We start from the raw sequence: 13272 nt of genomic DNA, 5'->3' as shown, positions 1-13272 counted from the left end.
GACTGGGCCCGGCCTAATGCCAAATCGAGTCAACATAACACAATTCACAATACCGTTTACAAAAGGCATGAAAATCTACACCGGCGGTCCTAACGTCCAGCACGAAGCTATCCGATCATCCTTACCTAAAGCAACCTGCAAAAAGGACAACGGAGTTGGATGAGTAATCTAGTATTACTCAGTGAGCTGGCGGCCTCTACCCGCAACCTAGACTCTACCCAGACAACCCAAAATAACAATCAATCTAGCCCTAGCATGCAATAAAAGCTAAGGCTAAGCAAACCGTTACTAAGTTAGACTTGGCCTCCTGCCATGATCTAGCTTCAAGTAACGGGAACCTGCATTAAAACAAGTCAACAAGCAATCCCTAGTTAACCATATATACGCTTGAGTTCAGTACTCATGTAGTGTTAGACACTTAGACTATACAAATACCATTGGCCGATCGACCAACAATCAAACAAGAACATGATCGGCCAACCAATGATACCGCATAGCTTTAATATCCACCACCCTTCACAAGCAATCACTCAAACACATATAGGCCAACGTCAGGCCTACACTAACAAAATACACATCAAGCCTAATTCGGTACCTAAGCCAGACTTAGGACTTAATGTCAGAACCTGCAAGCAAATCAATCAACCACAAACACAATCACACTAATAAGACTATGAGTAACTACGACTCGATCTAACTTGTAACACCGTATATCGGTGCTACACTAACTCGAGGGTTCCATAACCCTCTACGACACTCTAACACAACACTCTAACCTGGGCCCTGGTGACTTCGTGTTCCTCCTCTCTATCGGCAATATCCTATCTCCCTACCACAAAGGCCAGAAGAAGGAACTTTCAACCGACCGCGGCCCACAGTCATTCGGGTCACCGCGCGACAGCCCACAGTCCTTCGGGTCACTGCCACATTACACCGTCGTGTAATACTCAGCCATAGTACATGACACCGTTCGTCTGAGTCTTCCCGATCCAGCGAATAAGGGGTTTCCTTGAACCCGTTGGGTACGAGGCCGAGGAAACACTAATCACCCCTACACAAGCCTAGTATGGGCGGGTTACGCACATACTGTCGGCACCACTCACACAACACAAACACAATCTAGAACCTTACGTAACGATAAAGTTCCAGATCCTAACTAGACACTCAACTCTACAACACAAACCAGTAGTACCAGTAGTCCGGCCTATATGGCCTAAGACCCTTAGTACTAACTACTAAACAATAATATCAATACTAAACAATACAATCAAACCGTTACCCAGATAGTCCAGCCTCCCGCTGAGAAACTATCTTTAAAGATAACGGGAACCTGCACTCAACAATATCAACACGCAATAATAGAAAACATGATGCATCCTAGCCCTAGTCCTAGTCAGGTTATTAACTCAGTCTTAATTCCATTCATCTCAGCTTAGCCCTTGCTAGTCAGGTTATTAACTCAGTCTTAATTCCATTCATCTCAGCTTAGCCGTTGCTAAACTGAGTCCGGTTCCATAAATAAAATAACCCTAAGGACTCTACCATTCAATAACGTGATCATTCTACTCTATATGCGACTCGATCTACCCTAAATTCCAAGTGGAATTCAAACAAACCAACTCACAGTGTTCTAGGCGAGAAGCAGCTGGTTGATCGGAGAAGACTTGGCCAAAACCCAATGGACGCCTTGACTGGACTGGAATGGACTGATCTTGTCTTGGACACAACCTTGGCTTCACCATGAAGAAGTTGACAGGCCTCGACAGGCTGATCTGGACTCGGACAGAACCTCCTCTAGCTTCTGGACAGTTCTTCGGACTTCCCGCGGAGTATCGAGCAGAACTTCGACTGATCTGAACCCGTGGTTCTGAACTAACTCTGGGCAGCACCTCCACTAGACCATCATAGAATATGACTGGCTTGGACGAATTGAATTGGACAGAGCTTCCGCGTCACAATCGTAGAGAATCGCCGATTGGACGGAACTGGCCTTCTCGGTGGAGTATCGGTCTTCAGAATCGACCATACTCTAGAATCGATCACTTCCTTTCTCTCTCTCTCTCTATAGCCACGTTGACTTGACTCCCATCTGATCTGATCTTCACTTGATTGACCTTCAGTTGGACAGAACCTTCCCAAGGCGATGACTCGAAATCAATAGAGAACTGATCTCGAAAACTCTCTAAAACTCTCGAAATAGCTCGGAATCACTTGCTTTCTTTTTCTACTTTTCTCTCAAGGTTTTAACTTTGTTTGGACAGGTCTGGATGTGAAGAAATGAGCTGGGGTCGTGGGGTATTTATAGGATATACCAGCCAATCAGCTTCAGGTTGGTGGCAGCCCGTGTGTCGCTCCGCATGGCTCCGGACGCATGCACGACGACACCTCGTGCTCCACATGGCTGGCTGCATGTCCAGGACACATGCAGGACGCCACCACTCCTCCCAGATGTCAGGCTGCATGACTGGAGCTCATGCAAGGTGCCACAGCATCACACACATGTCGATCAGCATGCTTCGGTTGCATGCGTCGCGACATCTCGTGCTTGGCTAATCCACCTCGTGCTCCTACATGTCAAGCTGCATGTGCAGCTTCCATGCACGGCGACACCTCGAGCTTCTCTTGACACTCAGCTGGTTAGACAGTTGCCACCACGTTCTTATCCCTTCTGATCAAGCCACCTCGAGCTTCTCGGTTTCTTTGCGCGATTTCGACCCTTCTTGTGAATTTCTGACCCGCGATCAATCCCGAATATTTTTCCGTTCCCATTCTGATTCTCTGAATATTTTTAATAAACTACAGATGATGTCTGATATCCTTTAAAAATATTTCCCGAGCCTCCGGCTTCCTCAAAGAATTTCGTAATACCGAAATTAGGGTTTTCGCCCAACTTCGGGTTTTCCCGTCGTGCTTCAATCCCGTCGTGCTTGCTTCCCATCCTGCTTAATTCCCGTCCTGCTTCCGACTTATAATGTCTTCAGAATAATATTTTACTGATACGAAGATATTCCGAGAAAACTTCGTGATGAAGAAACGTCAGTCTTCAAAAACGTCGAGCTTCTAAACCGTCGTGCTTCCAAAAATGTTATGCTTCCAAAACATCCTTCTGATCAATCTAACACTTTCTAACCATGGTCCAGCAGCTTATGGTTCACCCATGATCAATTCTTCAACCATCCATTGCCCGCGGTATGACCACTAAATAATAATTTTTTTTTTTAACGGGTTTCTACACCGGCAATCCCTTCATTATTACAACACACAGGCGTAGGCGTTCGGAAATTGCCCGGTCACGGTCCTCAATCGGAATCGCCGTGCCCCGGTCCTCTATCGGACTCACCGGGGGCTGTAACATCCACGTGTGACACTCGGCCTTGGTGATCAAGCCAAGTTAAACCGAGCCCTCCACTTTCCGGACCACGACCGTCTTAGTGGTCCTATTTGAGGAAGCAATGACCTGGAAACTACTACTAGAACCACCACGAGGTTCTCACACAACAGTACCAACACGAGGTACACACTATAACAACATATAATAATCACACAATCACAATAATCCGGGTGCTTAGACTAGTCTTGCTATCCACTTAGCCCAGACATCGTCTCAAGCCTGAGATCCACAAACTGACACCTACACCGGTCCGGCTATCCTAGCTCGGAAGCCGTTTTCGATGTCAAGAACCTGCACTAAAAATTTGTTAACAAACAATTAATCGTGACTCAAAGTGATTAACCGATGTGGCTTGACTTTCTGATTCCGGAAGTTGACCAAACCCTTCTTAACCACTCCAAACCTTCGTCTTGATTCCGTACTGATATTCCCAAAATCTCGTAATTTAATACGTTTTGCTTCTCTAAACAATTCTCTAAATTTATTTATTTTCTTTTTATCTTTTTCTTTTTATCTTTTTCTTTTCTTTTATTTCTCTTCTCTCCTCTTCTTTATTTCCTTCTCTCTCTTGGTGACGTTCTGATTGTGAGAAAGTGGAGAGACTTTGCTTCACTTTATATATAGTCACAATGTATGAGGTGGTGACAAGTATCACACTTTTCTTCCCATCTTTGACCACATTTTCAAGGCAATGACTAAGTCATTTGCTTCCTCTCCAAACTGGCCACGTGATCAACATAAACCTGAGTAAGCACAATTTTTATTTCCTTTCTTTCTTGATAAGCCACATATCTCACTTCTCTTCTCTTCTTTCACCATGTGGTGATGACAAAGCCAGGCTGTATATGATTCACTCCTCCTTCCTTTGAGACACGTTAAATGCCTCAAACCCATAAGAAATATATAATATCTCTCGTATGAAAATTTGATGATCAAAATCTAAATTTCATTGGTCACTTAACAAAACTGCTTAATTATCCAAGTAAGCTATTGACTTACATTTAATGACATTGCACCATATTATTAAACTGTAATCAAATTTCGATGACTCCACTTTCCGTCGATACTATTCCGAGCCTTTTTTTTACGGGATATTACATCCTCCTCCTCTTATAAAAATTTGTCCCCGAATTTTCTACGGTTTCGATGATTCTCCTTCTTCCATCACTATATCCTCATGAAAGAACTCTGGATGGAATGCTTTAAACCTTGACTCATCCTCCCAGGTCACAATTACATGGTTTTGCTTACTCCAGAAGACTTGGACTTGAGGAATCTCTCGATTCTTTAGTTTTCGTATTCGACGTTCACCTATTCGGATCGGTGCCTCTGGATAAGTGAGGTTTGTTTACAGGTTTTCGATTTGCTCCATCTCAATAGCTTTGGGATCATGAACATGTTTCCGTAGCATTGATACGTGAAACATCGGATGTATCCGCATCTCTTCATGCAGGTTGAGACGGTAAGCAACATCTCCGATTCGTTCTTCAATCTGGTAAGACCCGATGAATCTTACCGCTAGTTTCCCGACTTTCCCGAATCGATCTTTTCCTTTCTGAGCTGACACCTTTAGATAAACCCAATCACAAATACTGAACACCACTTCTCGCCTTGATTGATCAGCGTACTTCTTTTGTCTATCCTGCGTTTTCTTCATATTGGTTTGAATGATCTCCAACTTTTTCATCGTCTCTTCTACAATTTTGGGTCCAAACTCTCTTCTTTCCCCAACTTCGGTACAACATAAAGGGGTTTTGCATGGCCTCCCATAAAGCGCTTCATATGATGCCATACCTATGCTAGAATGAAAGATGTTGTTGTAGGAGAATTCAATTAATGGTAAATGCTTTTCCCAGCTTCCCGCCCAATCCAATATACACATCCGCATCATATCCTCTATGGTACGAATGGTTCTTTCGTTTGGCTGTCCGTCTCTGGATAATACGCGGTTCTTATGAATAACATAGTAGTTCTCACTGCTTCTTGTAACGCCTTCCAAAAATTTGAGGTGAATCTTGGATCTCAATCGGAGACTATATCTGTTGGCACACCAAGCAACCTTACAATTTGGTCCACATACATCTCTGCCAATACTTCTACCTTATCAGTTTCCTTCATAGGTAACAAGTGCGCCACCTTCGTCAGTCTGTCGACAATCACCCCTATTGCATTATTTAATCTTCCTCGGGCAGGGGTAACCCAGTGATGAAGTCCATGGATATGGAATCCCATTTCCACTGAGGTACTGGTAAGCTTTGTAACAACCCTCATAGAATCTGATGTTCGCCTTTGACTTGTTGACAAGGTTGACATTGAGCCACCCATCGCGCCACTGATTTCTTCATTCCTGGCCAATGATAATACCTTTGGATATCTTGGTACATTTTCGTACTCCCGAGATGGATATTGAGTAACGAGTGATGCGCCGACTTCAAAATCTCATCTCGTAGCCTTTCTCCTTGTGGTACTGATATCCTCCCATTAAGTAATAGTGTACCATCTGGCGCCATATGATAGCCACTTGGGTTTGGACCTTCTTGACTTTTGACTTCCTCAATAATTATGTTTAACTTTTCATCACGTTGTTGCTCCTATCTGATATGTGCGAGTAAACCCGCCTGGTTTACTACATGCATGCCTAATGGCTCACTTGGTTCTCCTTCAATTACCCATATTGTCATCAACTTAAGTTCATTCGATAATGCTTCCACTTCCTTTCCAACATCGGACGCCAACTTTCTACGACTTAATGCATTTGCGACAACATTAGCTTTGCCCGGATGATATTGAATCTTCAGGTCGTAATCCACCACAAACTCCATCCGTCGTCTTTGTCGGAGGCTCAAATCAGGCTGTGTGAACAAATACTTGAGACTTTTATGATCTGTGAATACTTCCACGACTTCTCCGTATAAGTAAGATCTCCAAATCCTTAACACAAACACCACTGCCGCCATTTCTAAATCTTGTGTTGGGTAGTTCTCTTCATGCTTCCTGAGTTGCCTTGATGCATAAGCAATTACTTTCCCTTCCTGCATCAACACACAACCCAACCCAACCCTAGAAGCATCTGAGTACACAGTGTAAGGTTTACCTTGTTCAAGTAATGCCAATACCGGTGTTGTGGTCAAAGCTTCCTTCAGTCTCTGAATGCTTCCTCCGTTTCTTTTCCCCCAGATGAACGGAACTCCTTTTCTAGTCAACTTTGTCAGGGGCTTAGCGATCGAAGAAAAGTTCTTGACGAACTTTCGATAATACCCGGCTAACCCGAGAAAACTTCTTACCTCGGTTACCATTGATGGCGTTTGCCATTCCTTGATGGCTTTCACCTTTTCTGAATCTATGGAAACTCCTTCTCCAGACACTCGGTGCCCCAAGAACCCGATCTCTCTTTTCCAGAAAGGGCACTTGCTGAACTTTGCATACAGCTTCTGGTTTCTTAACCGTTCCAACACTAGCTTCAAGTGTGCTTTGTGCTCGACCTCTGTCTTGGAATATATTAAAATATCATCAATGAAGATTATCACGAACTTGTCGAGATAATCGTGAAAGACTTCATTCATCAATCTCATGAAGGCCGCCGGTGCGTTAGTAAGGCCAAAAGGCATTACTACGAACTCGTATTGTCCATAACGAGTTCTAAACGCAGTTTTCATGACATCACCTTCTGAAATTGGAATCTGTTGATAGCCCGACGCCAAGTTGATCTTCGAAAACCAACTTGCTCCCCTTAGCTGATCCAACAACTCGTCTATCCTCGGAAGAGGATACTTATCTTTGATGGTGATATTGTTGATTCCTCGATAATCAATGCAAAGTCGCATGCTACAATCTTTCTTCTTAACAAATAATACCGGAGCTCCCCATGGTGAAGAGCTAGGTCTTATGAAACCTTTCTCCAATAAATCTTCAAGTTGTTTCTTCAACTCTGCTAACTCTGCGGGTGCCATGCGGTAAGGAGCCTTTGCTATCGGCTTAGCTCCAGGTTCCAAGTTAATTGTGAAAGGGTTACTTCGAGGTGGAGGTAACTCTTTCAACACTGAGAACACATCCCCAAATTCTTGTACTACTGCAATATCTGTAATTTCAACTCCATTACTAGCGGGTCCTTCACTAGCAGTTACCAAATACGCTTCTCCATCCTTAAGCAAATCTTCCACTCTCAAGGCAGCTACTAAAGACACAAACTTGCTTGGACTGATCCCGTAAAACACTATTTGTTGTTGCCCGTTCTCCTTGAACAAAATACGACATTTTCCACAATCTAAGTGAGCCCGATAGCCTGATAACCAATCCATGCCTAGAATAACCTCATATCCCTTTAAGGGCACCACCAACAAATCTGCCAAAAACATCTTCTCGCAAATGACTAACGGAACTCTTATAATGCATTCTCTTGCTTGGAGGGTTTGGTCTCCGGGAGTCATTACAGCCACATCCATCCTGTCAATCACAAATGAACCCACAAACTCGGCAGCTACCTCAGGGGTCACAAAACTATGTGTTAACAATACATGTGTGGGACGCCCCGCAACATGTAAAGTTCCTGCCACAACATCAACATATATCAACAATATAATAATTATCCAATAGAAATTAACCAATTCATCACAAGCAATCACACAACACAAAGTCAAACTAGTAAGGTTAAAGAACCCAAATACCTAAGATGGGACTCTTAGATGAGCCTGGAGGTTTAGTATCCTCTAGTTCTAAAGCGTAAACTCTACCTCCTATAACTTGCCTTTTTGGCGCTGGTGCGATTGCAGGTGGAGCTGGAGGAGGATGGACAGTGATTGGCGTAGCTGGGATAGGACGATTGATGCTGCACTGGGTAGAGATGTGCCCTTTCTTTCCACGCGTGAAACATGTAGGATTGTAGGAGTTTGACTGAAAGGATCCAGGTTTCTTTCCGAAGCATTCATTTGACTTATGGCCTATCTTGCCACAGTAAAAGCATTTTCCTGTGAACAGAGATCGTCGACTTGGCCCTCCCGATTCCTTTTTCTTATCTTTACCCTTAAATGATCTATGGTTTCCACCATACTTTCCTTCTTGATGCTGCTTGGATTTCTTACTTGCCGCCTTCTCAGCTTCTAATCCGATATCCACATTCACAGCCTTTTCCGCTAGCTCGGTGAGACTCCCGTAGTTTCTGACTGCCAGTATATTTTCTAACTCTGGTTTTAGACCAAATAGAAAGTTGGATATCATGGTCTCCTCATCATCTTGTCTTCGCAGAACGTGTCGTCGCAGCCGCATGAACTCAGATTCATATTCTCTAACCGTCTTATCTCCTTGTACCAAGTTTGCAAACTGGTGTTGAAGCCTTCGCTTGGACTTCGGGGTGAAATACTTGCGTTCAAATTCTTTTTTGAATGCTGCCCAAGTGGTGACCTGATGTCCCACTTGGCGATCTCTACTCTCCCACCATTCTGCTGTGTCTTTGTCTAAGTAATACACTGCCATCTTCTTCTTAGACTCTTCGGAACAAATCAGGGTCTCAAAGTTTTTCTCCATAATTCGAAGCCACTGGTCGGTGTCAAATGGATCTGTCCCTCCTTCAAAATCTGGTGTCTTCATATTCTTCATGGCAGTTATCAATGGTAACATCGGTGTAGCCACTGTAGGTTGTGGTGGCATAAGTGGCTGTAGTTGCACCTGAAGTTGTTGCAGTGACCTCGCTATCACGTCATGAAGCATCTTCAGAGTGTGCTCCATTCCTACTCCTTGTTGTGGTTGATCATGAACTTCTGGTTCAATCGGGTTGTTCCGCCTTATTGGTCTTGGTCCTTGGACACTTGACTCGCTATCACCTGTTTCTGGTCTTTCTCTTATAGTACGGTTTGTTGGAAAGTTTTTTTCTGGTGGTATATCTTGATCATATCCAAACAGATTATCGTTTCTTCCTACATTTTCTTCACTGGATCCTTAGTTGGTGTGCACCAGTGTTTGCAATCTCCCCTCGGATTCATATCCCAGTCCCCTTCTTCTTGGGACTCTGTCTATACCCAGCATCCAATCATGTCTCCCATCACTCCTTCCTCTCATGGCCATCTGCAATCCACAAACAGGGAATTCCTATTTAGAATACTAATTAGAGCGAAACTCTGCTGGTTTCCTAATACATCTTTTGCGACACATTTGACTCGATAAAACACGGGAAGTACGTGATTGACCGCATGATCTAAACCATGCTCTGATACCACCTCTGTAACACCCCCGAACCGTTTTAGACATCAGTCAGTCAACCGGGCAACAATCAAACAAGAACATGCCCGAACGACCTTCTTCTGCCAAGTCCGGAAGTGTCACAACGGGTTTAGAATAGACTTTCCAAGTCGCAAAACATAATTCTGTAACCCAGAATATCCATTCAAAACTCGTTTCCTCTAATCTTCGGCCTGAGGCTTTGCAACCCGTACCGAGTTATAGAGTTGTGTTAGGTTGGACTAACCTAATATCAGATTCAACACGTCACAAATATAAAACATACTTTATTTCATATATATATATATATAACATAAAGTTTGCAAGCCCAAAATATTATACATAGGGTCCATGGACGCAGTCGAAAGTAAAACATACATTCATATATCTTGAAAACGAGTCTTTAACAAAAGATGTCCAATCTACACATGCTCCTACAGTTCCACGAGTGCTACGGCCCTTTCTACTGGTCACCTGCAAAAGGATGTGAGGAATGAGTGAACTAGTTTCACTCAGTGAGCCAGGGTTCCCTATCTAGCATATACAACTACCCGTCATTCTAAACCCAACCCCAAACACAAGCAAGACGGATAGTTTAACAATCAATAATCAAGATAATAAAGCATGACCGATTTAAGCAATAAACCATTAAACCATAATAAATCAAAACACTCTTTAGGAGTGTCGCATCAATCAACCATATATATATATACTCCTAGGGCCAACAGAATCATTCTTCCTCCACATAAGGGACACCGGCAATCCCTTCATTATTACAACACACAGGCGTAGACGCTCGGGAATTGCCCGGTCACGGTCCTCAATCGGAATCGCCGTGCCCCGGTCCTCTATCGGACTCGCCGGGGGCTGTCACATCCATGTGTGACACTCGGCCTTGGTGATCAAGCCAAGTTAAACTGAGCCCACCACTTTCCGGACCACGACCGGCTTAGTGGTACTATTTGAGGAAGCAATGACCTGCAAACTACTACTAGAACCACCACGAGGTTCTCACACAACAGTACCAACACGAGGTACACACTATAACAACATATAATAATCACACAATCACAATAATCCGGGTGCTTATACTTGTCTTGCTATCCACTTAGCCCAGACATCGTATCAAGCCTCGGATCCACAAACTGACACCTAGACCGGTCCGGCTATCCTAGCTCGGAAGCCGTCTTCGATATCAGGAACCTGCATTAAAATTTCGTTAACAAACAATTAACCGTGACTCAAAGTGATTAACCGATGTGGCTTGACTTTCTGATTCCGAAAGTTGACCAAACCTTTCTTAACCACTCCAAACTTTCGTCTTGATTCCGTACTGATATTCCCGAAATCTCGTAAATTAATACGTCTTGCTTCTCCAAACAATTCTCTAAATTTATTTATTTTCTTTTTCTCTTTTTCTTTTTCTTCTTTTCTTTTATTTCTCTTCTCTCCCCTTCTTTGTTTCCTTCTCTCTCTTGGTGACTTTCTGATTGTGAGAAAGTGGAGAGACTTTGCTTCACTTTATATATAGTCAACCAAGATGTATGGTGACAAGTATCACACTCTTCTTCCCATCTTTGACCATGTTTTCAAGGCAATGACTAAGTCATTTGCTTCCTCACCAAAATGGCCACGTGATCAACATAAACCTGAGTAAGCACATTGTTTATTTCCTTTCTTTCTTGATAAGCCACGTATCTCACTTATCTTCTCCTCTTTAACCATGTGGTGATGACAAAGCCAGGCTGTATATGATTTACTCTTCCTTCCTTTGAGACACGTTAAATGTCTCAAAACCATAAAAAATATATAATATCTCTCGTTTTCTCTTTTCTTTTAAGCATGAAAATTTGGTGACCAAAACCTCAACTTCATTGGTCACTTAACAAAACTGCTTAATTATCCAAATAAGCTATTGACTTACATTTAATGACATTGCACCATATCATTAAACTGTAATCAAATTTTGATGACTCTACTTCCCGTCGATACTAATCTGAGCCTTTTTTAAAGGGGTATTACAGGGGGACAACTGAATTTGTCTTTCGACAAACTGCCTGCATACCCTTTTCGGAGATCAAGTCGTCTCGTAGTTCAGTAGTTGTGAAGCGATCTGTTTAGTGATAGTATTTTTTGAGATGCATTGCATTCCAAGTTCTTGGAATTTTTACGCTTTGCATGTTGGCTATCTCGTAGGAACACGGTCGAACGACTTTTATGATCTTGTAGGGTTCTTCCCAGTTTGCTCCAAATTTTCCCGCGTTTTGCTCAGCGGTATTTTGGAAGACTTTGCGCAGAACTAAATATCCTTCGTTGAATCTACGATTCCGCACGTTGGAATTATAGTATTTTGCAGCCGTGTGTTGGTAGTTTTGGATTCTGATAAGCGCTCAATCTCGGCATTCGTTGATTAAGTCGAGATCGTCCAGCAGCATCGCGTTGTTGAGTTCTTCCCGTTCGGGTAGCAGTTTTCTTCTTACGCCCGGGAACTCGACTTCTGCGGGGATCATGCACTTTGTCCCATATACTAGGGCGAAGGGTGTTTCCCCCGTTGCCCGTCTTGGGGTCGTGCGGTGCGACCAGAGTACTCCTTCGAGCTCCTCTGCCAACCTGCCCTTTTTTGCATCTAGGCGTTTCTTGAGCCTGTCAAGGACAGTCATATTGATTGTCTCGGCTTGGCCGTTACATTGCGGATATCGGAGGGTCGATTTATTCAATCGTATCTACCATTTCTCGCAGAATGCTTCGAACCGGGTAGATATTAACTGAGATCCGTTACCTGTTACGATCTCGTAGGGAACCCCATGTCTCTGCAGATGATGTTTTTTCATACAAAGTTTTCAACTTAGACGTCTTTTATACTTGCGTACGATTCTGTCTCTATCCATTTTGAGAAGAAGTCGGTGAGGACGAAAAGGAAACGCTTCTGTTTCGAGTTATGGAGGGGACCAACGATATCCATGGCCCAGAGCATTAAAGGATATGGTAACATGATGGAAGAAAAAACTTATGCTGGTTGTCGGATTGTCGTGGCATGCCTTTGGCATTTTTTGCATTTTGTGCGAATTTCTCACAATCTCCGATCATCGTTGGCCAGTAGTATCGGTGGCGTTTGATTTTCACTGCAAGTGACCTTCCACCGGAATGGTTTCCGCATGATCCAGAATGGACTTCTTCCATGACTTTTCTCGCCTTTTCTCCTTCCAAACACGTTATGAGCGGTCCGGAAAATTTCCATTTGTAAATTTTTCCGTCAACTATTACATAACGCGCGGCCTGAGTTCGGATTTTCCGGCTGTCTATTTTTCGGAAGGTAATTTTCCGTCGATGATGTAGACTCGAATCGTTTCCAGCCATGGCGTATCACAGCCGTAGTCAGATTGTTCCGATCTTTCTCCTGGCTATACTTCGACCTCCTCTACAACGTCGTCTTAATCCCTGATGAAGTTGACAATGACTAGTGGTTCGATACTCGGGTGTTCAATGAATTCGACCGAAAAATTCCTTACATGCTATTTTTGTCATCAATTAGGTGTTATCCATAGTATTTGCCCAAAAACAAAAGGAAGTATAATAGAAAATCTTTCATTACAAGACAACAGTTTTTGTGGATAGCATGCAATAGCTCGCAAATTTCTTCAACCACTGGATCGAATGCAAAGCAAACAAAA

At 43.3% G+C, this 13272-nt stretch overlaps 1 protein-coding gene across 1 annotated transcript; it reads right to left on the bottom strand.

The window, feature by feature from the left end:
* Positions 1 to 4921: 4921 nt before the first annotated feature.
* Positions 4922 to 9112, bottom strand: LOC106355056. Its single transcript, XM_048735465.1, has 2 exons — positions 8056 to 9112; positions 4922 to 7937 (listed from the first exon to the last, which is right to left on the bottom strand). The coding sequence occupies exons 1-2, from the start codon at positions 9110 to 9112 to the stop codon at positions 5983 to 5985; spliced, it is 3012 nt and encodes a 1003-aa protein (XP_048591422.1). The 3' UTR covers positions 4922 to 5982.
* Between the last annotated feature and the right edge of the window lie 4160 nt (positions 9113 to 13272).

The sequence above is a fragment of the Brassica napus genome, chromosome A7 (genome assembly GCF_020379485.1).
Source record: "Brassica napus cultivar Da-Ae chromosome A7, Da-Ae, whole genome shotgun sequence".
NCBI classification, from domain to species: domain Eukaryota; kingdom Viridiplantae; phylum Streptophyta; class Magnoliopsida; order Brassicales; family Brassicaceae; genus Brassica; species Brassica napus.
This window is presented reverse-complemented; position numbering and strand designations above follow the sequence as displayed.

What these genes read in the sequence shown, in the direction of transcription:
- LOC106355056 (XM_048735465.1), bottom strand. Translation starts at nt 9,112, where the DNA reads ATGGAGCACACTCTGAAGATGCTTCATGACGTGATAGCGAGGTCACTG. An exon ending in ATCTAAGAGTCCCATCTTAG is followed by an intron (nt 7,938 to 8,055) that starts GTATTTGGGTTC and finishes ATGTTGTGGCAG; the next exon opens with GAACTTTACATGTTGCGGGG.